We start from the raw sequence: 23,155 nt of genomic DNA, 5'->3' as shown, positions 1-23,155 counted from the left end.
ACACTAGCTAGTACTCATGTGATTGTTGTGTTTGTGTTTATGGTACTAATAATAGAAGTGTGGCTTATGTTGCTGTGTGCTTAAATGACAAGGTAGGTGGTCACACAGAGCACGATTTTATGAGTGTTTAATGATGTCACTGGGCTAGTAGTACCAAGTACTAATCCTAGGTCAGCTAAAATGAAGTACTACTAATCCTGGTTGGTACTGTGCTGTACTACATCTGAAAATTCAGCACAAATTGCATCCGTTTTGGAATCCAGGTAGCTGTAGCAGATGGCCAGCACTAAAATATGGTACTAGCATGCCGTTGCTGTAGATCTTGGTTTTCTTTTTCAGAATACACCCTTTTATAATTTTCAGAAATAAACCGTTTAAGACCTTTTTTTTATAAAAAGAAACCGTGTCAGTGTAGTGACATCATTTTTCTATAATGCCAACACCCACGTAACCATTAAATATGGGATCATATTTATAAACGAAAATTAATTTGTAAATAGAATGTTTATATATATATTTATTATGATCTATAAATAAAGTATGATAAACAAATATTAAAATTAAGTTAAAAATTTTAATTTTAATTTATAAGCATAAGTTTGATCGTCTTATTGCCACGTGCATCGAAGACACAGGAGTCGGTGGTGGCACGATATATTCTTAGTTTGATTTTCTTAAAAATAATATATATTCCTACAAAATATAAGAAAAAAGTGTTTTTTTTGCAATTTAATTCATAGATCTTGGATCTTGATGTGACGAATAATTAGTAAAACTGTTTTTGCGTGGCACATGAACGATGAAACTTCCCAGGTAAGTGACGCCCGTGCTACGCCACCAGGGCGATGGCTTTCAGCAGGATCGGGATCTCCGCCGGGCCGACCGGCGGCAGCGGGCAGCTTTTCTTCTCCCCCGGGAGGAGAGGCGACGCGCTTTCGTTGCGTCTTCCCGTTGGCCTCGTCCGGCATCATCAAAAGCTGAGCCGTGTTTTTTTCTTCTTCTCTTACATATCCCACACGCCCAGTTCATCTTCTGCTCATCAGTGCCAACCAGGCAGCCAGCTCGCGAGCTCTCGCGGCGGCCGGTAACGGCGGACACGCCCGCCGGCCAGGGAGCAGGAGGAATCCGCCACCTACGGATGCTGTGCGCTAGCTGATTTAGATTTAGTGATATTATTACATAATATTTTTGGTGATATTAAATCACTGACGTACGAAACCCACTTAATGTCATCATGACAATGTCACTTAATTTGAGTCCCACACTGGCTGCCATGGTAGGCTATAGCACTGTTCTTGTGTTACTGTTCCTGCATTTTCATGCGATGCACGCACAGGGGAAAGTAGGAGTAGGAGTAACGCGAGGTGTCATTGAATTGGTTTCAATGCAGCCGGCACGGAATGTGATGGCCTCTGCTGCTCAGTTCCTGCGCCGTTGTGCGTGGTCCAACTGTCCAGAAGCCCTCGTCTCATCCGTGCTCATGCCCGCTGCAACGAGGGATGCATTTGCTTGTTCAGGTTGAGACTTCAAAGGGGATGTTTTTTATCGTCATATTTTTCAAGTTACTAAATGACACAATTTGTTCTATATAAACGTTTCACATATAAAATCTCTAAAAGAATTGTTTTTTCTGCTTTATTAATTGAGTAGTTTATACTACCTTAAATCAAATATTCTAGAAAAAACTATAAATTTTATGAAAAAAAAAGAACAGGCCAATAGTCACAAAGACACGTGAAAAAAATATTTCTTAGTCCATGTTTAGTTTTCGAAAACTTTTTCTAAAAACATCACATCGAATCTTTGGACACATAAATAAAGTATTAAATATATATAAACATTAAAACTAATTATACAGTTATGAAGGAAATTGTGAGATAAATCTTTTGAGCCTAATTAATACATGATTAGTCATAAGTGATATAGTAACCAACATGTGCTAATAATGGATTAATTAGACTCAAAAGATTCGTCTCGCGGTTCTCAGGCGAAATCTGAAATTTGTTTTGTAATTAGACTACATTTAATACTTCAAATATATAATCGTACATATTGATGTGATCTCTCTCAAAAAAAAATTTTAGGAACTAAACGCGGTCTTGATGTTTGAAATCATACTCGGATGATTGAAGGGCTGACCGAGGGACTTTTACCCTCACAATCAACCATAGATTGTACTTGTTGTACATTACCACATAGGGACATGAAACCAAATCAGATTCTATTAAACCATACATGATTTTTGGATGAGCTATGACATTGGTTTCAGTCTTTCATACGTTAAAGGAGAGAATCCAAGGATAGCTGAACAAATGTCATTAATGATGCAGCGCGGCATTTGTGTCAGTGTGCTAATGTCACACATCTGATATCTACTGCAGCATTTTTCAGTGGTTACATAGGAGTACAGAACCGTGAGTATGCATCTCATCAAGGCCTTTTATACCCCCCCCCCCCCCCCCACACACACACACACGAGTCATTTTAAGGTGCTCCTTTTTTACCTATAGAATGGTAAGTGCTAAGCATGAATGATGAATCCTAGCTGTTTGATTTTTTATTAGTTTTATATAATGATAATATATTCTTTAATTCCTGATTAAGAAATCTCTTGACAAAAGGGAAGCATTAATGCATATAATTCTTCTTCCAGATTAACTATGCATGCAGAAATTATGAGTGCAATTAAACTCAACTTTTTAAGAGTTCCTTAGAAATGAAGGTAAAAGTATGAATTAAGATGTTGAAATCCATTACAACAAATTTATGTTTTTTATAAAATATATATCTGTTGTTTTAAAATACCAAATCTGGGTTATGTGAAATGAAATCAAAGAGAGCTAAGATTTTAAGCACTTGAAAATTTTCATTATATACCTTGAAATCTACTGGATTTATCATAGTTTTTAAAATTCTCATTTAGTTTGTAATACATATGATGCTCAAAATTTAAATTCAGTACCTTTGAGCATTATTATGCAAATTCAAAAATATAGCAAGGCATGTTATGGCAACTTTTACATTAATTACTCACTTTATATGCAATAGTACTTTTATAGCATGTTGAAAAAAATGTATGTTTTCCTAATTTATAATCTCTTACCTCCCTGAAGTAAGGCAATACTATCCATTGGATCAACATATCGTGGATGGTCTAAAACAAAGTTGAGCAGCGTAAAAAAGTCCCCTGCACTTTTATAGGTTGTGTTTGTTAAACACGCTACTCTTGGAAAAAACATTATTAGTCCCTTGACTATTGTCCGAGTTTGCTTTAGGTTCCTCAATCATAAAAATAGATATAAACACCCCTTCAACTATTAAAACCATCTTATTTTACCTACTTAAGAAGTTATGGTTGATATGCCTACTACTTAGTTTTCTGACCTAGCCTTCGCCCTACATGATGGTCACTTGGCATCGAAGTGGCAATACATTTCTAAGAAGTGGTTAGAATTTTACAAATTTGACTAAATCATGCTCTCTTCATTTGTGTTCTATTTAAACTAAGTATTAAGAAATAACCGATAATTAAAATTTTACAAGTTTAACTAAATCATGCCTTAAACAACAAATATTTTTATCGAAGAGAGCATGTGCCATGTGAGATGAGAACCATGTGAACATCACGTAGCATGAAACTGCCATTAAAGCTACCTATAAGAAGGTAAATTGAGGTGGTTGTAATAGTCGGAGGAGCGTCTGTATCTGCTTCTATGGTCGAGGGATCGTGAATCAAACCGGGCAAAAGTTGAGGGAGTCACAATAGAATTTTTCGGCACACTCCTAGTCACTCTGCTCCACACTGCACTGCTCCATCAGACAAGCCCACAAATTTCGTAATGGACTAAAAATCTCGGCCATGTGTTTGTTGGCCCCACGCCATCTCGATGGACCTGGCCTTGCAACTACAAAGGTTTGCTGTCTATCTCACACAAGATGGTCATAATGTTTGACCGAATATTAAAATAGGTTTTCGCACGTGAATGAAAAAGACGAATTTTATAGCTCATCCGAAAATCACGTGTGGGTTACTATGGCATTCAAGGCTAATTAGGTTTAAAAGATTCTTCTCACGATTTCTCTAATTCTATTATTAGTTTTTTATTTATACTTAATGTTTTATTTATATATCCAAAGATTCGTGCCAAGATTTTAGGAAAATTTTTGTGAGAACTAAACGGGCCCAAAGTCACCGACCACAGTCCACAGCTGCTCACTTGGTCAAAGTCGCGTTCCACGTACACCCATTCCACGTACGCCAATGGCGAGAAGTCGGCGACGGGCAAATCGGCGAGCCGGCGCGAGACGAGAGACGGTCGAGGCGTCGGGTAGGAGCGGCCGACCGAGCTGCACCGTGACGGGGGAGCGGCCATGGCGAGCGGCGGCCTGTGGGGCGCGCTCGGGCAGGCGTCGAACGTGGCGCAGCTGGTCGGCGTCGACGCGCTCGGGCTGGCCTACATGGTGGTGCAGGCGGCGCTGGCGGCGCGTCGCCACCGGGACGCGTGCAGGCGGCTGGGGCAGCACGTGGAGCTCGTCGGCGGCCTGCTGCGGGAGCTGGAGCTCGCCGAGCTGATGCGGCGGGAGGCCACCCGGCGGCCGCTCGAGCAGCTCCGGGGCGCGCTGCGGCGGTGCTACGCGCTCGTCACGGCGTGCCAGGAGGACCGCGGCTACCTCCACCGCCTGCTCCTCGGCGCCCGGATGGCCGACGAGCTCGGCGCCGCGCAGCACGAGATCGACATGTACATCCGCCTCATCCCTCTCATCGCCCTCGTCGACGGCAGCAACAATCGTCGTGTCACAGTAAGCCTGTTCCAACTTTTGCCAGTAATTAGATAATTTGGTTGGTTCATCTCAAAATTGGAGCTTGTGATGGTTCATCTGATCGAAGTGATATGTTCAAGTGATCCTGTCAATGTTTCTGTCGTGCACTTGTACATAACCATTTTGACTTATTACAGTCAGACAACTTTACCTGGATTCATAGGATTTTTGTTATTTGACATTTGTGAACTGGTATCTCCAAAAATTAACTTTATATACAGGCCAATTGCATATAAATGATATCTGAAGTTTTCACTATTCTTGTCTAGCAGGTAACCGAGGGGGAACCCAGTATGGTCCCAAGCTGTTCAGACCATCACACAAGGTTAAATACTATTTCCATTATCTAAAAAAACTACTAAAAAAATGCTCCTTTTTTATATTAAATCACGGACCTGATGTTGGTGGCACTGAACATAAATCACCACTGGTATTGTGTTACTTTAATGTTTAAACACCAGAGAATCATTGACCTTGTCCGTTCGATTGCTGATTGACAAAAACTATAACGACATCAAACTTGACTATGTCAAAAATTCAGCAATTGTGAATATGTCATTTTGTTAGGTCTGAAACAAGAACCTTCCTTTTATGATTTTGGCATTAACGAGTATATTTGCCCAATTTTAGGTTTCCAAGCAGAGTAGTGGAGTTCATTGATTTACATGTTCAAGGAGCGGCAAAACCTGGTGAAATTGCGGGGAAATCAGGTAACCAAATCTACAAATTTCCTACATTTGTTAGTTATGAATTAAAAGGTGACCCTTAAATAAGAGATTTTCTACAGTGCTTGGGAGGCCTGATATCCCTTTCTTAGTTATGATCTAACGATCTATGTGAGAAGGTACCTTGTGAGGAGGTATTAAAAATGTGGACCAGGTATTAACGTAAACATCACGTGTGAAAAAAAGGTTAGATTGGTAACTTTCTGTGTGTTATCACATTCACTGGTGAATGCCAAACCAAACCACTAAATAACTACTCACCCTGGTCAAAAATATTTACCGTTTAGTACAAAACTTTGTCAAACTTTTAAAATTCCGACAAACATTTTTTTGTTATAATAAATTTGTAAAATCTAATACATTTATGATTTTGTGACAGTACTTTTCGAGAAGAATCTATGCATATCATTTGTCTTTTATTTAAACTAAGCATTTAAGAAATTATCGATAGTCAAAATTTTAAAAGGTTAGCTAGATCTGGTCCTAAGAAACAATTTTTTTTTTGACCGGAGGGAGTTTGTTTCTTCTCCTCAAGTTTGCTCTGTTCAAGTAGTTTGATTTCTCATAGAGGAGGACCTAGACTGTGAGCAGAGGCAATTGGTTATCACAGGGGTAGATCATCATGATATTCTGTAATGCGCTCAGGTTGTTGGCTCTGTAATTACTGTGTCCAAACAACGAAGGATTTTGGGAAGGATGAAAGGACACCGGCTGGGCCGGTATGTATTATTCTCTTCGATCTATTCTGGATAGGAGATCGAACAGAACAGTACAGTCTTCCCAATACGGAAGTTTTAGATCGGAATCAGTAGGGGGAAGAAGATATTAATTTTGGATTAGTGGTACTAATTCATATTTGCTAATTTCTACGGGATTATAAGCGACGATGAGCAGCTGATTGCTATGGATCTCTCTTCTGCGGCCACAAACGGCTGACTGAAGAAAAAAATTTATCCATGGATAAAACAATTACTAAACCGCTCATTCTTATGTTATTTTCTATTCGTAAACTATCCTTAAGAAATCAGCGGTAAAATTTTATAATAGGGGAGGTACTTGGAATACCTCCCAATCATTGTAAATTTTAAAAAAATGCTCCTGCGATCATTAAGATAATCCTATAGTTTTACGAGTTGACAAAAATGTAATTCTTTTTTCTTTTTTTAAAAATGTAATAGTGTACTATCGACGCTTAAAAACTCATTGAAACAGAGAAAATCAATGTTCCATTTTAGTCATACATTATAGCTTCATGACTTGTGATCAAGTATTGGGTATTTGGATCTTATCGTAGCATTTGCAATGTGTTTAAAGATGACTAAGTACACTTAACACGAGAATGCCAGCTAATGTGCAACATCAGCTTCAGCTGACAAAAAGCAGAACTTCAGCAAGAAGAAGCTGACAGATACTGAAGGTATCATACATTTTTATAGTAAGTATATAATACATGGACGATGAATATCATTTGTTCTCATTATTTTACGTTTATTCTTATTAAGTTTATCCCAAAGGAGTTTGTTAACATAAGGTATATATCCTTTGTTCACTATGAAGTCAGTAGCTATTATATAAAAGAAGCTGAACATTTCTCATTTTAGTGATAACCCTCATTCAGTAACAGTGGACCTGCAAGAAGGAAAAATAATGGACATTGAGGCAGTACTGAAGCTTTGTATCCATACTGAGAAGAACTACCCAGGATTTAGGAGGTTTGATTTCTTTCAGATTATGGAAGCTACAGATGGTTTCTCTGAGAAGAGAAAACTTGGCAAGGGTGGATTTGGTACTGTTTACAAGGTGATAAATTATATATACTCGTCAACAGAATATATATTCTATTGTATTGTATGAGAATGCCGCATAAACTCTTAGCTATTGATAACTCTATTACAGGGCCACTTACATGATGGACTTACAGTTGCCATGAAGAGATTTGATGCTGATGCAGCAATATTTGATTTCAAAACCGAGTTGCAGCTTGTAAGTATTCACCATGGCAATCTAATTAAGTTATTGGGGTGGTGCATCCATGAAAAAGAAAGGATCCTTGTCTATGAGTACATTCAGAAAGGCAGTTTGGACAGGACCATTTTCCGTAAGTTTTACAAAAGACCTTTTAAACCTTTTATAAGACAGCCTGATCCATTTTCTAATAAATGTGCTTGTGAATGTAAGGCAGGTCTTACCAAAGGCGAGCTAGAATTACTCCGGATATCACTTGCTACTATGCTATTTTTGCTGTAGAACAGCATGTAACGATTACTATTTATATTCACTATATTTCTTGTGCAAACATTCCACAGGCAAAACGAAGGGAGCATTGCTAAATTGGTCTAAGCGACTTCAGATAATTAAAGGGATAGCTGAGGGGCTTCTTTATCTGCACAAGCACTATTGGATTGTACATAGGGATTTGAAACCCAATAACATCCTCTTAGACCTTGACACGAACCCAAGGATTGCTGATTTTGGATCTGCAGTGACACTGGTTTCAGATGTAGCAGAGGAGCATACAGGGAGAGTTGTGGGAACCAGGTACGAGCTACAACAAATATCAAGCATGGCGCAGCGCAAACATGCATCTATTTCCAGTTTTCTCCTGTCAAATATCTGAATCTCTGATATCTATTTCCAGTGGTTACATAGCTCCGGAGTATGCATCTCAAGGCATCTACTCTCTTAAGACAGATGTGTTTAGCTTCGGCGTCTTGGTTCTTGAAATCATTAGTGGACGAAGGAATTTCACAATGGAGCTGCAAGGGGATACCGTTGGCAATCTCGTTCGAGATGTGAGTGAAGATGCAGTTCAATAGTACACATTTACTCTCTTCTTTGAGTTTTACTTCCATCCTTCATTTTTCTTTTGTTATGGTCTTGCTCTGACAGACAATATTTGTGTTAGACACCTAAATAGTAACTGTAACATGTTTCAGGCATGGCATATGTGGAGAGACGAGAAGTTGCATGAGCTTGTGGATCCAGCACTATCTGATGGATATGATAGCCCTGTGATAATTCGATGCACCCAGGTGGCGCTTCTTTGTGCTCAGGAAGATCCAGCAGATCGACCCACAATGACAGATGTTACTGCAATGCTGAACTCTGAAAGCATATTGCTGTCAGATCCAAAGGAGCCAACTGAGCTGACTAATGGAGGTGCTAGTGCTGACAGTTCATCATCATATACTGGTCAGTCAAGCAAGACGATAGACATAACCATCACGAGTTCAGCTCCGGTGTCAACCAGAATTCGCATCATTGTTGACCGAGATTTGACTGGAGAAAAATACAACCAACAACTCTTGTATAGTCGTATAGATATAGATGGTTGTAAAAAAATGATAGACTCGTCGAGTCTTTGTATTGGTATACCCAAGTGATGCAAATTTATGTAGATTGTGATGTCGAGTGATTGAGCTATCAGCTATGGTGTCTGACGCTGCATTTCAAGATGATTACTCAACAACAGGCCATGTCTGATGGGGCCGAATTTGGTCGACCTGGATGTTCCAGCCAAAATAGGCCCATTGGTTTCTTGTTGGGCTAATTGTCCGGTCGGTGATTTATTGGGCCTCCACGCCATCTCGATGGCGAGGTCCACGTAGACGCTGACCACAGCAGCGCACTTGGTCAAAGTCGTCGTCTTCCTCGTGCTGTCGTGCACACTCGCGAGTCACGACGCATATAGATATAGGCGCCCCACCTCGCACCAGTCAATGGCGGCAACGGCCGAAGCAGCGAGACAACTGGGTAGGAGCGGCTGCGGTGCGTCGCCTGCGCCATGGAGAGCGGCGGCCTGTGGGGGGTGCTCGGGCAGGCGTCGAACGTGGCGCAGCTGGTCGGCGTCGACGCGCTCGGGCTGGTCTCCATGGTGGTGCAGGCGGCGCTGGCGGCGCGCCACCACCGGGACGCGTGCAGGCGGCTGGGGCAGCACGTGGAGCTCGTCGGCGGCCTGCTGCGGGAGCTGGAGATCGCCGAGCTGATGCGGCGAGAGGCCACCCGGCGGCCGCTCGAGCAGCTCCGGGGCGCGCTGCGGCGGTGCTACGCGCTCGTCACGGCGTGCCAGGAGGACCGCGGCTACCTCCACCGCCTGCTCCTCGGCGCCCGGACGGCCGACGAGCTCCGCGCCGCGCAGCACGAGATCGACATGTACATCCGCCTCATCCCTCTCATCGCCCTCGTCGACGGCAGCAGCAATCGTCGAGACAAGGTAAACAAATTTCGCCTTTGTTGATCACAGATTTACAGTTCTTAGTAGTACTAATTCGGTGAAATCCTGCCTTTTATAGTTTGTGTTCATCTCAATTCCTAAAATTTGTACTTGTTGGAATACAGAATCAAAACTTGTGATGTGTGCGACAGAAATTGTTACTGGTGGTAGTAGTTGGTAGAATAGCAGCAGTTGTCCGATTGAACAAAATCTGTTCTGATCCTGGTGTCTGAAGTCCTGAAATGTAATCCAATTGCAGTTCGTTACTCTTCCAATTCAAAAGCTCGATATGAAGTTAATTTTTTTTATTCGTAATATCAAACTTATATTTGTGCATGATGAATGAATCCGCTCCTTGCCTCTTTGTTCAACAAAAATGCTGACAAACCGTAGAACATGTGCTTGTCTTCTGTGCATTAGAATAATAAACATCATTTTTTCAAATACTTGTGTAGCCTGCTATGGAGGGGGTGGCTGATGCAGTCAAAGACAGCTCAAATCGTCACATCAGGTAAGATAATTTTCAATAAGCAGCTGTTTGCATAACGCATCATTTATCATATATTGAAATAGTTTTATCTTATTATTTTGACAAAATGGCAATATGGAAGGTGAAGCACGTTTGTCTTGTTGATGCTGACATCTGGATTACTTTTCACAATATTTGGTTGACTAGTGACTAATGTTTGATTAAACCATAGAGGCATAGAATAGAAGCATTCAAGCTATCTGTTTTGGAGATATACATGCCACATGTTGCTACAAACTTACATACTTTTTTAGATTAAGGAAATGTAGCCTAGATATGTTGTGTTTGAACTTTGAATGCCGATCCAACTTACCTCTTAATTATTTCTTCTACGACCAAATCGTGGACACAACCAAGCATGGTAAGCCAAATTTGACTTACCAGTGATGTCCTCACGTGTCATAGAGAAATGACTGGAAATTGCCTTAACAAATTTTCCTTTGAAATGTAAAGTTAAGATGTAAATTATCCTTGGTAGAATCTGAACTTGAAATTAGAACTAGAATTTATTTAACTTTCTATGTTTCAATAAATTTTTAAACATTTTTCCATACACTAGAACGACCTTTGTTTTTCTGTAATTCACTGAAAATGAACTGATGTTGCCCTACCATCAGCTTCAGGTTCACCCCTATTGAATGAATTTTCCTTTTTACTGTCTTTGTTAAGATATAGTTTTGGCACAATAACGGTGAGATTTTGCTACCTTTAGTTTTCCAGCAAGAGTTTCGGGGTTCACTGAGATACTTCTTCAAGGAGATAGTATACTTTGCAATGATGGGGAACAACCTTTAGGTATGTAATGACTCAATGAATTCCCTAATGCTAAGTAGTTACTCAAAACATCAAAACTAAGAGGAAGGGGTTTTTTCAATGCTATTTGAACCAATGATTTCAAAACTGTATATGTGCTTGTACTAGTACTCTACTCCTCTGTTGCTTGTCCTTCCAACCAGATAGAGAGCAAAAATGTAAAATACCACATTACTATTTATATTGTTCCCTTTGGTTTGGTCTCATTGGGCCACCACACAGAGTTCCACATGGGAAGGGCACTAGACAGTGGAACAAACATATGTTTAAGATAGAAATAATAAACATCAAATACAGTTCTGATTTGCTAAATTGAGTGAATGAGTGATACAAAAGCATGACTATAAGTCTATAATGCATGATATGATGATGTCCTTTATTACAAGTTCATTTATTTTCATAAGTGATCATTTTTGCACATTGAATCCTCCAATTATGATGGATTGATGATCATCAAACGAACAAGCTCTAGCATTTACATGATATTTGGCATTTTTAAGTCATATCAATGTTGGTTGCAATTCTATTGCTGATAAGGATGGATTTTCAATGCCTCAGGAACAGTGGACCAGCAAGAACAGAAAACCCTAGACATTGAAGAACTGGTGGATCTTTGTGCTTGTATAGAAGAGAGCTGTCCAGGATTCTCAAAGTTCAATTACTTTCAGATTGTGCATGCTACAGATAATTTCTCAGATAATAGCAATATTGGACGGGGTGGATTTGCTACAATTTATAAGGTAATTATAACCCTCAAGATTATGAAATTGACATGTGAATCCCTATCGTCCTTGAATTCCCAATGATGTGCATGCTGATTGCTGATATCTTTTTGAGAAAATATTGTCTAAACTCTAAACTCTGCATGTAAAAATTGCAGGGGCAGTTGCCCAATGGGCTTGTGGTTGCCATCAAAAGACTCAATGAACATGCACAAAAGTTCGATTTCAAGAGTGAATTGCAGCTTGCAAGGATTCAGCACACTAATCTGATTAAGTTATTGGGTTGGTGTATCCATGGGAAAGAAAGGATACTAGTGTATGAGTTTGCTAACAAGGGTAGCTTGCACCATTACATCTTTGGTATGCTTTCTCAATGGTTGGAGTTATGCTCTAATAAGTATCAGATTATTATTGCCGTAGTAAGTAACTAAGTATGTGCATGAAATAGAAGCAGTTACAGTAGAATGAAACCCCATAACAACTCCAGTTTCACTAGTCTTTCTTCCAATAATTCATTTGAAAAAAAAAACTATAATTTCATTTAGATAGACATAGAAATTGCAATTTATTTTATCTATAACTGACACTTGTTGTTTCAACATTTTGCAGACAAAACGAGAAAATCATTGCTAGACTGGCCTAAGCGACTGAATATAATAAAAGGTGTTGCAGAGGGTCTTGTCTATCTACACACACATTCCATGTTATGGATTGTCCATAGGGATTTGAAACCAGATAATGTCCTCTTGGATTATAACATGAACCCAAAGATTTCCGATTTCGGATCAGCCAGATCACTGAGTTCAGATGTTGCAGAAGGGCATACAAGCAGGGTTGTGGGCACTAGGTATGCGTTTCGTGACTAATCAAGTGATCATCAGTATAGATTTCTCTACTTGTGTTCAAATAGGCTAACTTTACTGTTTCAATCTGTCTTTATTCAGTGGTTTCAAACCTCCCGAATATGCATCTCGGGGAGTTTATTCAGTGAAGACAGACGTGTTTAGCTTCGGTGTCTTGGTTCTAGTGATCATTAGCGGACGAAAGAATTCCATTCTTGACAAGCAAAGGGATACTGTAGGTGATCTTGTACGAGATGTAAGTGAACATGCATTTCAAGCAATCCTAATTTGCTATATGTTCTTGATTCATCTCACATTATAAATTTAGATCTACAATACTGCAATGTTCTGGTTCCAAATATGTCTCAATTATATTAAAAGGATATATGCATATATTTCAGGCTTGGCATATGTGGAGGGAGGGAAGGTTACATGAGCTTGTAGATCCGTCATTAGGCAGTGAGTATGAACTTGCTCAGATATTGCGATGCATTCAAGTGGCATTGCTTTGTACCCAGGAAGATCCAACAGTTCGGCCCACCATGCCGGATGTCGCCGCAATGTTGAGCTCTGGAGGCATGATCTTACTGAATGATCTTAATCTGCCGGCTGAGCTGAGCTATGAAGTGAAGGAAGGTGACATGGCATCTACATGTGTGAGTCAGACAAGCCAAACAGTAGATATAACCATCACAAGTTCAGCTCCAGTTTCAACTAGGGTTCGGATCATTATAGCACAAGAGGTGATTTGATACCAGCCGGAAAATGGTTCAATAACAAAGCACGGGTTCCAGCCAGGGGATCGTGGATCACCCAATGGGCACGTGGATGTTGATATTATGATGTACACTGTATATGCGAAATCATCCACGTGCTCCGTAATATAATATGTTTTGACTAGACAAATTTATCCAAGGATCAATGAGTATATTTTATATGTATTTAGATTTATTAGCATCTATATGTATCTAGGGATGGTTGACGATGTAAAATTCACACCAACAAGCTGAAGGCCTGAGGTATTTGCTTGACTGTAGTGCAGTCCCTAAAATCTGAGGTTCGAGGCGTAAACATATGTAATTGACAAGAAAACTAAAAAAATTGGTTGGATTAACTAACCAATCGGCCAATAGGTTGATGGGATTTGTTGTGATCAGCCAATTGATCTAGAAACATTGTAATAGGTTAATCGGCATATTACCCATATGAAGGAAATGAACATGTGAGATATTGTGAAAAGTATCAAATATAACAAATTAATGATCAACTTAAGTTTATAAAATATCTAATCTATCTTACAAAGAATAATATTGATAGATCAAACACAATCCAAACAGTATAAGATTATACTAAAGAAGAGTAAGAGCAAATTAACATATAACAAATCTATATTCAGCGATGATCCCATCGAGTTGGTGACTTATGTTTTATAAGATAAAAAGATATCATCGGTTGAAACTCCGATAAAATAATGAGCAAGATAAGTCGATCTCATAAAATAAATACTTGATAAATGTAATCTAAGATCAAATCTAATCGAGACGATTTAAGATAGCAATTATTAAATAACAAACTGATATATACTATTCAAAGTGATTGATCAGACCAATTAAGAGACAAAAATAACTTAAACTAAAGTGATATGATAATTAACAATCATATAAGTTTGATTAAAAATTAGACAAAACCAAAAAGACACTGATCTAGTCGATATGATTACCATATGATGAAAACTCACTCATGTGTTGGAGGTCGAAGTCGTATACTACTCCTATGGGTGGCAATGCACCAAGCCTGCCCACGCTTGCCGCTGCCGTCCCGCGTCCGAGCCTCCCACGTCCGCGCTTGTCGCCGCCGTCCCGCGCTGAGCCGTCCACACCCGCGCTTGCCGCCTACGCCTGCTGTCGCCACCTACACTCCAGCCACCGGCAGGATTTTTTTTTATTTCTTATTAGGCTGACAGGTGGGCCACATATTTTACTGAATATTTTTTAACTTGGCAACTCATATTTTATTGAATATTTTTTTAACTTGACAACTGACAGGTAGGTCCATAAATTTTTTTTAATATACTTTTTTTTTGCTGATTAGGATGTCACGTCAATAAAACCAGCCTCTAATACTACCAAGGGACTTTATTTGAACGGTTTTCGTAACTTCGAGAGCTGACATTTCTGATATTGCGATCGAGTGACGATTTTGATACTTCATGATAACTTGAGCGACCTACAATAAACTTATTCTTTTTCACACCGCTCTAGCTGTACGTACGCCTTTGTTTCTCCGGTTCTCCAACGGTGCAAAGGCGCCTCGCCGTCGCCGGCTGTGGTGCTGCCAGCGTTCTTCACATTCTCTGGCGGCATTGACAAGAGAACATGCGGCGAACTCCGTTGGATCTCCGGTGAGCGGCTACACGGATGTCAGTTTGCTTGTCATCTGCATCTTCTCCGTGTTTATCTAGTAGCTCTGCCACTGATTAGTAATCTAAAATTATTTTTGAAGAAATTTGGCACATTGGTGAAGAATTATACAACATTTTTGCATTGCGCAAAACATAACTGAAGAAATAATATTTTCCTGGTTACGTATCACTAGATTAGCTTCCAGAGGATAGGGAACTTTGCTGATTTTCCAGGGGACTCAAATCCTTTATTCCTATCCATTAGCCTGCTAGTCAGCAAAACAATGCTAAAAAATCCTAATAATTTCTTACAAATAGTACTGACTTCTGTTGCTATCTGGTGAACAAAGTTTCTAAAAATAATAATGTTTACTTCATATTTTGGGCTCCGCCAAAATTATGAAAAGAAAAAACTTTAAAAAAACAAAACATGGGTTAGGATATTAATTCTATTTTTAAAAATATTTTAAATGTTATGTCAATAAGTTTACACAATGTTACATTATTTTTCTAGAGTATGCAATTTTCCTGAAATTTACATAATTTTCTAGGATCTACTGAGAACTTGAGATGACACGAACAGATTTTGTTGCCTGTTCGAATTTGTTGTTTGCATGGAGAAATTAAGCAGTGATTAAAAGGTCGATGGGACCCACCCCCGTCGCATGCAGCATGCCGCTGCATGTTTCAACCAGTGATCTATCAGGCAGAAACAAAACCTATTGACAAAGTCTACGAAGTTAGACAGCTGCTGTTCCGATACGAAAATATCAGCAAAAACATTCTACATAAACCTGTCTTATACAACCCAGAGGGCCTCCTACTAGTCTATAATAAGCTTATGTAATCACAACCACTCCCGCTTCGTTCGTAAGGACACATCTGTACTACACATTTCATCCCATCAACTAACCTATTTGGGCTTTGCATACATAGCAAAAGAATGGGTCATTCGACCCTACTATCAGCTATCAAAGAAAGCTCTGCGTCTGATACATAGTAGAACCCTTATACAAGGTGGCTCCAAATGCACTCCCAGCGCCCGGCTGTTTCTTTTGGTGAGGTGAAGAAGTTGATAGCAGCGATTATCTTTGGACCCATTATGATGGAGGGCTCACTGAAGGTCTGATTTTAGCAGGCATGGTAAGGCCAGTCCCGCTATTCATCATTGTTTGATGAAAGAAAGAGTGGTGCGGAGTTATGGACATCTTGTTGATTGAGTATTCTAAGTCATCATCACTGTTCAAATCTATTTCAACATGATCATCCAAACTGCCCACGTTCATTTCAGGTGCATCAATGTCCGCTAGTTCATCATCACAATCACTGTTATAATTGCTGTATGTTGTCTTTACCCTGGACCAGAACTCAAAATTTGGACGAATGTACCTGCAAGGTTATCCGACAGGAGACAGCACAGAATATTAGTAATATGTAATAACGTAGACAGCTCACAGTTAGATTCAGTGAGATCTGTTTTGCATAATAATATGGGTAAAAAAGGATTAAGAAAAAATACTGATATTTAAGCAGCTTTTACTGTTGTATAATTGTATGCAACAATCTAAATGTTCCAACAGTTCAGATTTAAGGTTTGCTACAAACTATTGTAACTCACATACAGCACAAAAAAGGTAAGCAGCACTGGAGAATTGCTTTTATAATAGGCCAAAAGTGTTTAAAGGATATTAGTGAGGCACACCTGTCAGATTCTTTTAGCAGATAAGGATCAAATGGGAAGAACATGTCAAGTCTATCAATTCCTCCAAATGTTCTGGACAAATCAGATTCAAGCGCATCTTCGAACGCCGAACTCATAGATGCATTGAACAACCTAGCAGCCTTGGCCTGTCTCAGGAATTCATCCACTATGACTGGCAAGCAAACCTAGAAATGCAGCCATGTGAGTTATCAAAATAATTAAGATTTGCATAAGCAAAATAGTTAAGAACTCGACAGTCAACACAGAGTCACCAACCGAATAAGTAATGAGAAAAGGATGATTACTGAGGCTACAAAAGGAAATTTAGGAAGGGCAGGGAAATGGTATTGTACAAACCTTTAAAGGTTCCAGTGGGTGTGTCAAGATATATCCAAAAGGCATGTTAAAAAGTTGTGATTTAAGATTTGGGTAGTCCATAATAGATCTTAAGCGAAAGCACAGGATGTACATGACTGCCTGCAGGTATAAGAAAGATAACAGTTACATGTTTAGAGAGCAGTTGGAATCCACTAGGAAGAGTAACACCAAATAAGAAGTCTTCGTAATAAAATTTCGAGAACAGTTTGACAACATACCACTCCAGCTTAGCTAAATGCAAACAGCATGAGTTGTGCAATAAAACTAACCTGACAGCTTGCGTAAAAGATTTGGTGATTTATAGGCTTAGTTATTATTCCTTTGTTGTTCTGGAGGTCACAATAGTCAACACACCAGTCCACTAATCTGTGCAAACGGTAGAAAAATATTCAAATACCAAACCATATTGCTCAAGAAATATATGGATGCAAATGGTACAGCATAACCACCACCACCTTTTGAGTACAGCAACCACTGTGTCAGCAGAAATGAACCTTGCCCGAGACAGATAGCTTCCAACATATGAAACTGCAGACATTCTGCACTTAAAAAAACAAACGGAATTACTGGATGTCTTTACCATACAAGTATTTTTCAAAATCAAGTATACAGTCCACTGCCATCTCCTCAACAAATAGTTACAACCATAGTTGGCAGGAACCCAGGCCAATAAATATACATTTTCTGCTAAAAAGAAGTGCAAATTTCTTTTGGAAAAATGAAGCAAATATGACATATGGATCAAAAAGAAGTTTAGAGCTCCACAGATGTTGTTGGAGTTAAAATTTCATCTGCAAAAACACTAACTCACCAAACATTTGAAAGTAGTGTATTCTAAGCAAATATTCAGCACCCAATGCTACGATCACATGTACACAAGACAAAGAGATAGAAGGTGCACAATAGCTGTCTGCCTGAAATGGAAAAAATACCTAGAAAGTAGGTCCTCTTCCTTTTTAATAAAGATGTCAGTTAGGAAGAGAGAAAATTCAATGCCGCAGATTTCAGGATCCAGTGAACAGGCATAAAACACGATAAACTGTCAATTTGCAAGAGAAGAGTCAGATAACAAGAATGAAGTAGAAGGTGACTAAATAAATATGCAATGGTGTTGCACGTGGTACCATCACCAAATTACAGTGAATTCAATTAATAAAATTAATATTAACCTGAGCGAATTTGGATTTGTGCACCGTTAGCACAGATGTTCGAAAGATAGTCTTCAGAATGTCAAATTCCTGTGCAGTTGAAACCAGAACATGAATAAATGACAGACATCAATATAGAAGTGCTAAAATTGTTCAGTTATCTGTATATTATTCTTTAAAAAGGTACCGGTGATGGGCCTTCCCCCAAAAAAAACATCCATGCAGCATTTCTAATAACGTGCATGGAATATTATTTAATATTAAACAAAAGATCTTACGTACATTGTTTTATTCTTATTTGTCTTCGAATTTAATGCGAGAGGTGAAAGATGGCCAAATTATGTATATGTGGTGTATGAGTCAGTTAACTTAAAACTAGCTTATTCAAAGTGTAAACACTATCAAATGTTCCTTGCAACAAAATAAAAAGTAAAGGTTGCAAAATTTAATTTTATTTGTTTTGAATGACATCAGGCTCAATATGGTCCTTTCCTTTTATAGCAAGGACAATGGTCTTTAGATGGCCAGTTAATGACATCGGGCCCAATATGATTTTTTTTATAACAAAGACAATGGTCTTAGATGGCCAGTTAATGTCACATAATTTCATTTTAGCGTCAAAATACCAGTTTTAGGTGAAAAATATCTTATGAAGTGCATTCAGAAATAGTGAGGCACCACACAGCTCTGGATCCCAGACACAAATTCCCTTCAGGAATGCATATTATATGATTATATCCCATCCGATAAAAACAAAGTATACACCAGGACAGTGAGCATATAATAATTCTGTCACTGTGATTTCATGAATAGGACCACTGCAATGTCATAATCGGCGATAAAACTAGAAAGCTAAATTAGCAAAAATGTACACATAATACATGGACGCACTGATACTTATTTGTGCCTATACACTAAATAGTTTTAGCCATTATTACCAAGTTTAACATCCATAATTATATAATATATTACAGAACATAATAAACTTGTGTAGTAGTAAACAAAATTCCTACAGATGATAAAGGAATATTTTCTTTAAAAGATTTGGATTGACTATGCATTGCCATTATTACCAAGTTTAACATCCATAATTATATAATATATTACAGAACATAATAAACTTGCATAGTAGTAAACAAAATTCCTAAGATGATTTTCACCTTGAGTAGGCGACCATGTTCACTACATGCCTTGAGGTGTTCACAAAAAACAACCATTAAACCATCAAGCTTTTCAGCACAGGCATTTCCTCCAAAAAGGGCCTGACCAATAAAGTGAGTCTCCAGTTATTCTCAGTTAAGCAGGTAAACAACAAATTTGCTGCAAATGTCCTGTCAAAACTACAAAAAAAAAATGGTCCTCATTGTAAAATATTAACCTGCATCGCAAATATGACGCACTAACCTTTGTTCCTTCTTGTCCAAGGCTGTCCTCATCGTCATCCAAATCTTCAAGCTCCATATCAAATATACCTTTGTGATGTTCCTCTTGGAGTATATCTTCCCATGTTATGTTAACCTGCACTCATAAATCAATTAATAACATCAAGGTTTAGTCACAGGACAGGCTACCCAGCCAAGACAACAGAAAGAGGGCATACATCCAATTCCGTAAGTAGATCCACAACTTTCGCCAGCAATAGTGATCCAATGAGGTCGCCCATCCTATCATTATCAAGACCCAAGATGCACTCAACAAACGAAATCGTTTTCTGCAAAAGACATTTCTAGAAGGTAAGAGTGATTGTTTGATGAAATGGCAGAATTTTAAGTTCCAGCAACCATAAACTATCAACACAAAGATATTAAGGAAATGAGCACCTAATGCCAAGTATTACTTGTAAGAACATCTTATGTTTTCTTCAGTAAAGATGGGCATATGCCTTTGATCCAAAAAAAAATGTCAACCATTACTAGAATATAGAAGCAGCAATTAACAGAAAAAAAATTGCATAATTTAATAAGGATATTGAATATAATGATTTAATATGGCACAAAACATATTGAGTTCTAAAAAGGCTCCAGGCAGGATTGTGAATACAAGATTTACTAAAGTTGGAAAGAAGGGCGGACGAATAGCAGTGTTTACTTTTCTATTTTTAGTGGCACAAACCTACCAAAACAGGCACTTTTTTAACATGCATGCACTTTTTTCCAAATAAAGATCCGCCAATAAGAAAAACCAGCATATAGCACATCATAATTGCTACAGGAAAGGGAGTATCCTACAAAGTTCACACTTACAGCTTTGTTATCGAATAATTTCGGCATACTCCTATCTATTATATCCTTTAACATCCTTGGTGCTAAAGGTATAGTATCAGAGATCACTCTCAAACTCTCGTGCAACTGAGAATAGATTTCTTTCTTCCTTGCATGCCATCTTGGTTGACCAATGAAAGCAGTAAGCGGTCCAGGTGGAGTAAAATTGTTCACAAGCATCTGCAAACATTCTCTGAGGAACTGATCTGCCACAGCAGCCTAGACAAGAAATCATTTGATCAGAAACTTATAAAAAAAATCAAATACAAGCACTCCGAATGCGCAGTTTTTGAAGAAATACCAATCTGGTGATTAACTCTAGAAGAGCATCCCTTGTATCCCTTTGCATGTACCAAAGAGTCATGGTAAATATCTGAAAACAATGCTTCAGTAAGATCTAGTATTCAACAAAAAGAAAGGAAACTCACAAGTACAAACTCAAATATGTTACATTGCTCAAAAGTTCATGATGGTATGTGATGTCTATCTTGGAGACTGCTTCTGACAGTGCCTTCAAAGTTGGCTGAAAAGCAGGCAGTTCATGTATTTATCAGAAGAGTTGTTTAATGAGCATACAAAAGGTAGGTAAGTGAAACTAAGTTTAAACAATTACCACTAGCAAAGCCTCATCATCGAAACTCCTTTTCTTGGAAGAGTCTACAATTTTTAGCAAGCTATCATATTGGTCTTTGTCCTTTAGATCCACTAGAACGGGATCCTGTATGAAACGCAGGATATTAAGAACATTCTTAAGGGAACTAGTAAAAAAGTGCTATGCACTAATAAAACCTCAAGGAATGCATTCCCCTTGGTACGAATTCAAGCTGACAACAGAACTACTCAATCAGAACACCAGGAAACCAAAAACCAAAAAGAGTATACGCAATGTAAATCATCTAAAAATAATTGATGCATTTGGGATTGTAACTGAAGGGTCCCACTAAATGACCCAAATTCTTCTGAGAAGTTATTACAACAATAAATCACATGGACTACTTGAGAGTCCAAAAAAGCATGTAAAATCTGGAAGTTCCTTACAGTATTAGTGTTTTCTCATTTGAATAGAATAAAAGGCTGCACCTTGCTATAGAAACACCCATAATTCGGCATTCATTAAACACCTCCATAGGCAACAGTCACCTTTGAATTCCCCTATCTTCGCACAGTTCACGCATCTGGTGCAAATCATCACATCTTCCAAACACCCTTGAATTTCAAACTTGAATGCAGTACTAGGTAACTCACTGCACATCTTGCAGTACTAGGTAACTCACTGCACATCTTGATCTTGTATGAAGATATGTATTATCCATAGCATAAGTGACCACATTTTTTATTTGGATTGCCAAAAACACAGGTATGATTTTGGTCTGAGAAAACATAGCATCCTGGAACTTCAATATGAATGTGCCGGTTATTCACATTGCAAAATTGCACAAATAAAGCTCTTACCATTTAACAAATGGCACAGGTTGCTAGCTCCCCCCATCTGACTTCTCACATCTACTGATTTTATTTTTATTATGTTGTGTATGGCAATGTGTTCAATCGAATTGTGGTCCAGAGAAACAATTGGAAAATGTGAGCAAGTTTTACTCTCAACTATTGTCTGCAGGCATCCCCTCCACCTCCAGCTTGAATTATCAGGTGGACAAAATAAAGCAAAAAATAGAGCTTCAGACTCCTAATTTTATCTTTAGGAAAAGAATCCAAAATTGCAAATGCAATCCAAACTGTATACTAAACAGTAAACACCCCAAGATCAAACACAACTGTAAATCGTACTGCTGGACCTCAAGACCAGTCCAACGGACCGATTTACCTATTCGAAAGCCGAGCACCCTACCCCGAAACCCAAAAACAAAAGGTAGAGCAGGGGAGCAGGAGCTCCATCCCTTACCATCCGCACGGACTGGAGCACGTGCTCGACAAACCGGAAAGCCTGGGAGTCGCTGACGCCCTCCTCCTCCACCTCCATGTCGTCAGGCCGCAGCTCCGCCCCCATCGCCAGCCGCCCGACGCCTTGCCTCCCACGGAGAATAATCTCACGCGTCGGAAAAAACCTACCAAACTCGAGTGGCCGAATCAGCAATAGATGCGGGGCGAGTCGCGCGAGCCTGGAGGCGGGAAGAGTCTGGGGGTCCCTCACCGGCTTGTCGGGAGGAAGGCGGCGGCGGGGATGGAGGCGGTTTGCGGCGAGGAGGCCGCCGGCCCTAGGGTTTTTGCGGGAGTGGACGATGCGAAGAGGAAGATGCCGTGGAGGGGACGCGGGGATTTATCCGACCCGAACCCGACTGACACGTGGCACCGGGTTGCCGCGTCCGGGTCTGCACACGCCCGCGCGCGCGCCCGCTTTGCCGTGTTCGTGGTTCCCCCAAATTCTGATAGGCCCACACATCACATCATTGAGGCCTGTATAGAGGCCCACATGTAGATATTGGGTCGGTTGGGCCTGTGATGGGCCTGCACGTGCTTTGTGCCCATTTATGGCCCATTAGTTATTGTGTTAAATCTTGCTTGCACTAGGGATAGAAACGGTCCGAAATCATCCCTGTATTTACCTGGCTATCTGTGTTTCTTTTGGCGAAAGATTATCTTAT

The 23,155-nt window shown here is 39.4% G+C and overlaps 3 protein-coding genes across 6 annotated transcripts; 2 read left to right on the top strand and 1 right to left on the bottom strand.

Moving 5' to 3' along the window:
- Nucleotides 1-4,279: 4,279 nt before the first annotated feature.
- On the top strand, nt 4,280-9,025 carry LOC102718935 (cysteine-rich receptor-like protein kinase 19). 2 transcript variants are annotated; one of them, XM_015838204.2, is made up of 8 exons: nt 4,280-4,800; nt 5,094-5,146; nt 5,452-5,531; nt 7,165-7,346; nt 7,443-7,644; nt 7,853-8,084; nt 8,185-8,338; nt 8,483-9,025. In XM_015838204.2, the coding sequence occupies exons 1-8, from the start codon at nt 4,372-4,374 to the stop codon at nt 8,927-8,929; spliced, it is 1,779 nt and encodes a 592-aa protein (XP_015693690.2). In that variant the 5' UTR covers nt 4,280-4,371; the 3' UTR covers nt 8,930-9,025. The 2 variants fall into 2 exon arrangements, with proteins under 2 accessions (XP_015693690.2, XP_040381535.1); XM_040525601.1 differs by having other exon boundaries at nt 5,091-5,146.
- A 248-nt stretch (nt 9,026-9,273) lies between these two features.
- Nucleotides 9,274-13,880, top strand: LOC102718660 (putative cysteine-rich receptor-like protein kinase 20). Of its 2 annotated transcripts, none has more exons than XM_040525620.1 (8): nt 9,274-9,759; nt 10,215-10,270; nt 11,001-11,083; nt 11,666-11,841; nt 11,982-12,183; nt 12,433-12,670; nt 12,768-12,921; nt 13,067-13,880. In XM_040525620.1, the coding sequence occupies exons 1-8, from the start codon at nt 9,331-9,333 to the stop codon at nt 13,415-13,417; spliced, it is 1,689 nt and encodes a 562-aa protein (XP_040381554.1). In that variant the 5' UTR covers nt 9,274-9,330; the 3' UTR covers nt 13,418-13,880. The 2 variants fall into 2 exon arrangements, with proteins under 2 accessions (XP_040381554.1, XP_040381553.1); XM_040525619.1 differs by having other exon boundaries at nt 11,660-11,841.
- Nucleotides 13,881-15,802: 1,922 nt separating this feature from the next.
- Nucleotides 15,803-22,787, bottom strand: LOC102719304 (RNA polymerase I-specific transcription initiation factor RRN3). Of its 2 annotated transcripts, XM_006656342.3 has the most exons (16): nt 22,705-22,787; nt 22,456-22,618; nt 21,169-21,273; nt 21,007-21,078; nt 20,857-20,928; nt 20,538-20,774; nt 19,895-20,005; nt 19,699-19,812; nt 19,455-19,556; nt 18,316-18,384; nt 18,079-18,185; nt 17,602-17,685; nt 17,416-17,512; nt 17,126-17,245; nt 16,769-16,953; nt 15,803-16,455 (listed from the first exon to the last, which is right to left on the bottom strand). In XM_006656342.3, the coding sequence occupies exons 2-16, from the start codon at nt 22,558-22,560 to the stop codon at nt 16,167-16,169; spliced, it is 1,869 nt and encodes a 622-aa protein (XP_006656405.1). In that variant the 5' UTR covers nt 22,561-22,618; nt 22,705-22,787; the 3' UTR covers nt 15,803-16,166. The 2 variants fall into 2 exon arrangements, with proteins under 2 accessions (XP_006656405.1, XP_006656406.1); XM_006656343.2 differs by lacking the exons at nt 22,456-22,618; nt 22,705-22,787 and adding an exon at nt 21,636-21,680.
- Nucleotides 22,788-23,155: the final 368 nt, after the last annotated feature.

The sequence above is a fragment of the Oryza brachyantha genome, chromosome 6 (assembly GCF_000231095.2).
Source record: "Oryza brachyantha chromosome 6, ObraRS2, whole genome shotgun sequence".
NCBI lineage: Eukaryota > Viridiplantae > Streptophyta > Magnoliopsida > Poales > Poaceae > Oryza > Oryza brachyantha.
This window is presented reverse-complemented; position numbering and strand designations above follow the sequence as displayed.

Excerpts from the sequence above, each read along its gene's own strand:
- LOC102718935 (XM_040525601.1), top strand. The coding sequence starts at position 4,372 with ATGGCGAGCGGCGGCCTGTGGGGCGCGCTCGGGCAGGCGTCGAACGTG. Across the intron at positions 5,147-5,451 it reads TGTTCAGACCATCACACAAG|GTTTCCAAGCAGAGTAGTGG; the intron begins GTTAAATACTAT and ends GCCCAATTTTAG. Across the intron at positions 7,645-7,852 it reads TTTGGACAGGACCATTTTCC|GCAAAACGAAGGGAGCATTG; the intron begins GTAAGTTTTACA and ends AACATTCCACAG.
- LOC102718660 (XM_040525619.1), top strand. The coding sequence starts at position 9,331 with ATGGAGAGCGGCGGCCTGTGGGGGGTGCTCGGGCAGGCGTCGAACGTG. Across the intron at positions 9,760-10,214 it reads GCAGCAATCGTCGAGACAAG|CCTGCTATGGAGGGGGTGGC; the intron begins GTAAACAAATTT and ends ATACTTGTGTAG. Across the intron at positions 11,842-11,981 it reads GATTTGCTACAATTTATAAG|GGGCAGTTGCCCAATGGGCT; the intron begins GTAATTATAACC and ends TAAAAATTGCAG.
- LOC102719304 (XM_006656342.3), bottom strand. The coding sequence starts at position 22,560 with ATGGGGGCGGAGCTGCGGCCTGACGACATGGAGGTGGAGGAGGAGGGC. Across the intron at positions 21,079-21,168 it reads ATGATGAGGCTTTGCTAGTG|CCAACTTTGAAGGCACTGTC; the intron begins GTAATTGTTTAA and ends CCTGCTTTTCAG. Across the intron at positions 20,929-21,006 it reads ATCATGAACTTTTGAGCAAT|ATATTTACCATGACTCTTTG; the intron begins GTAACATATTTG and ends CATTGTTTTCAG.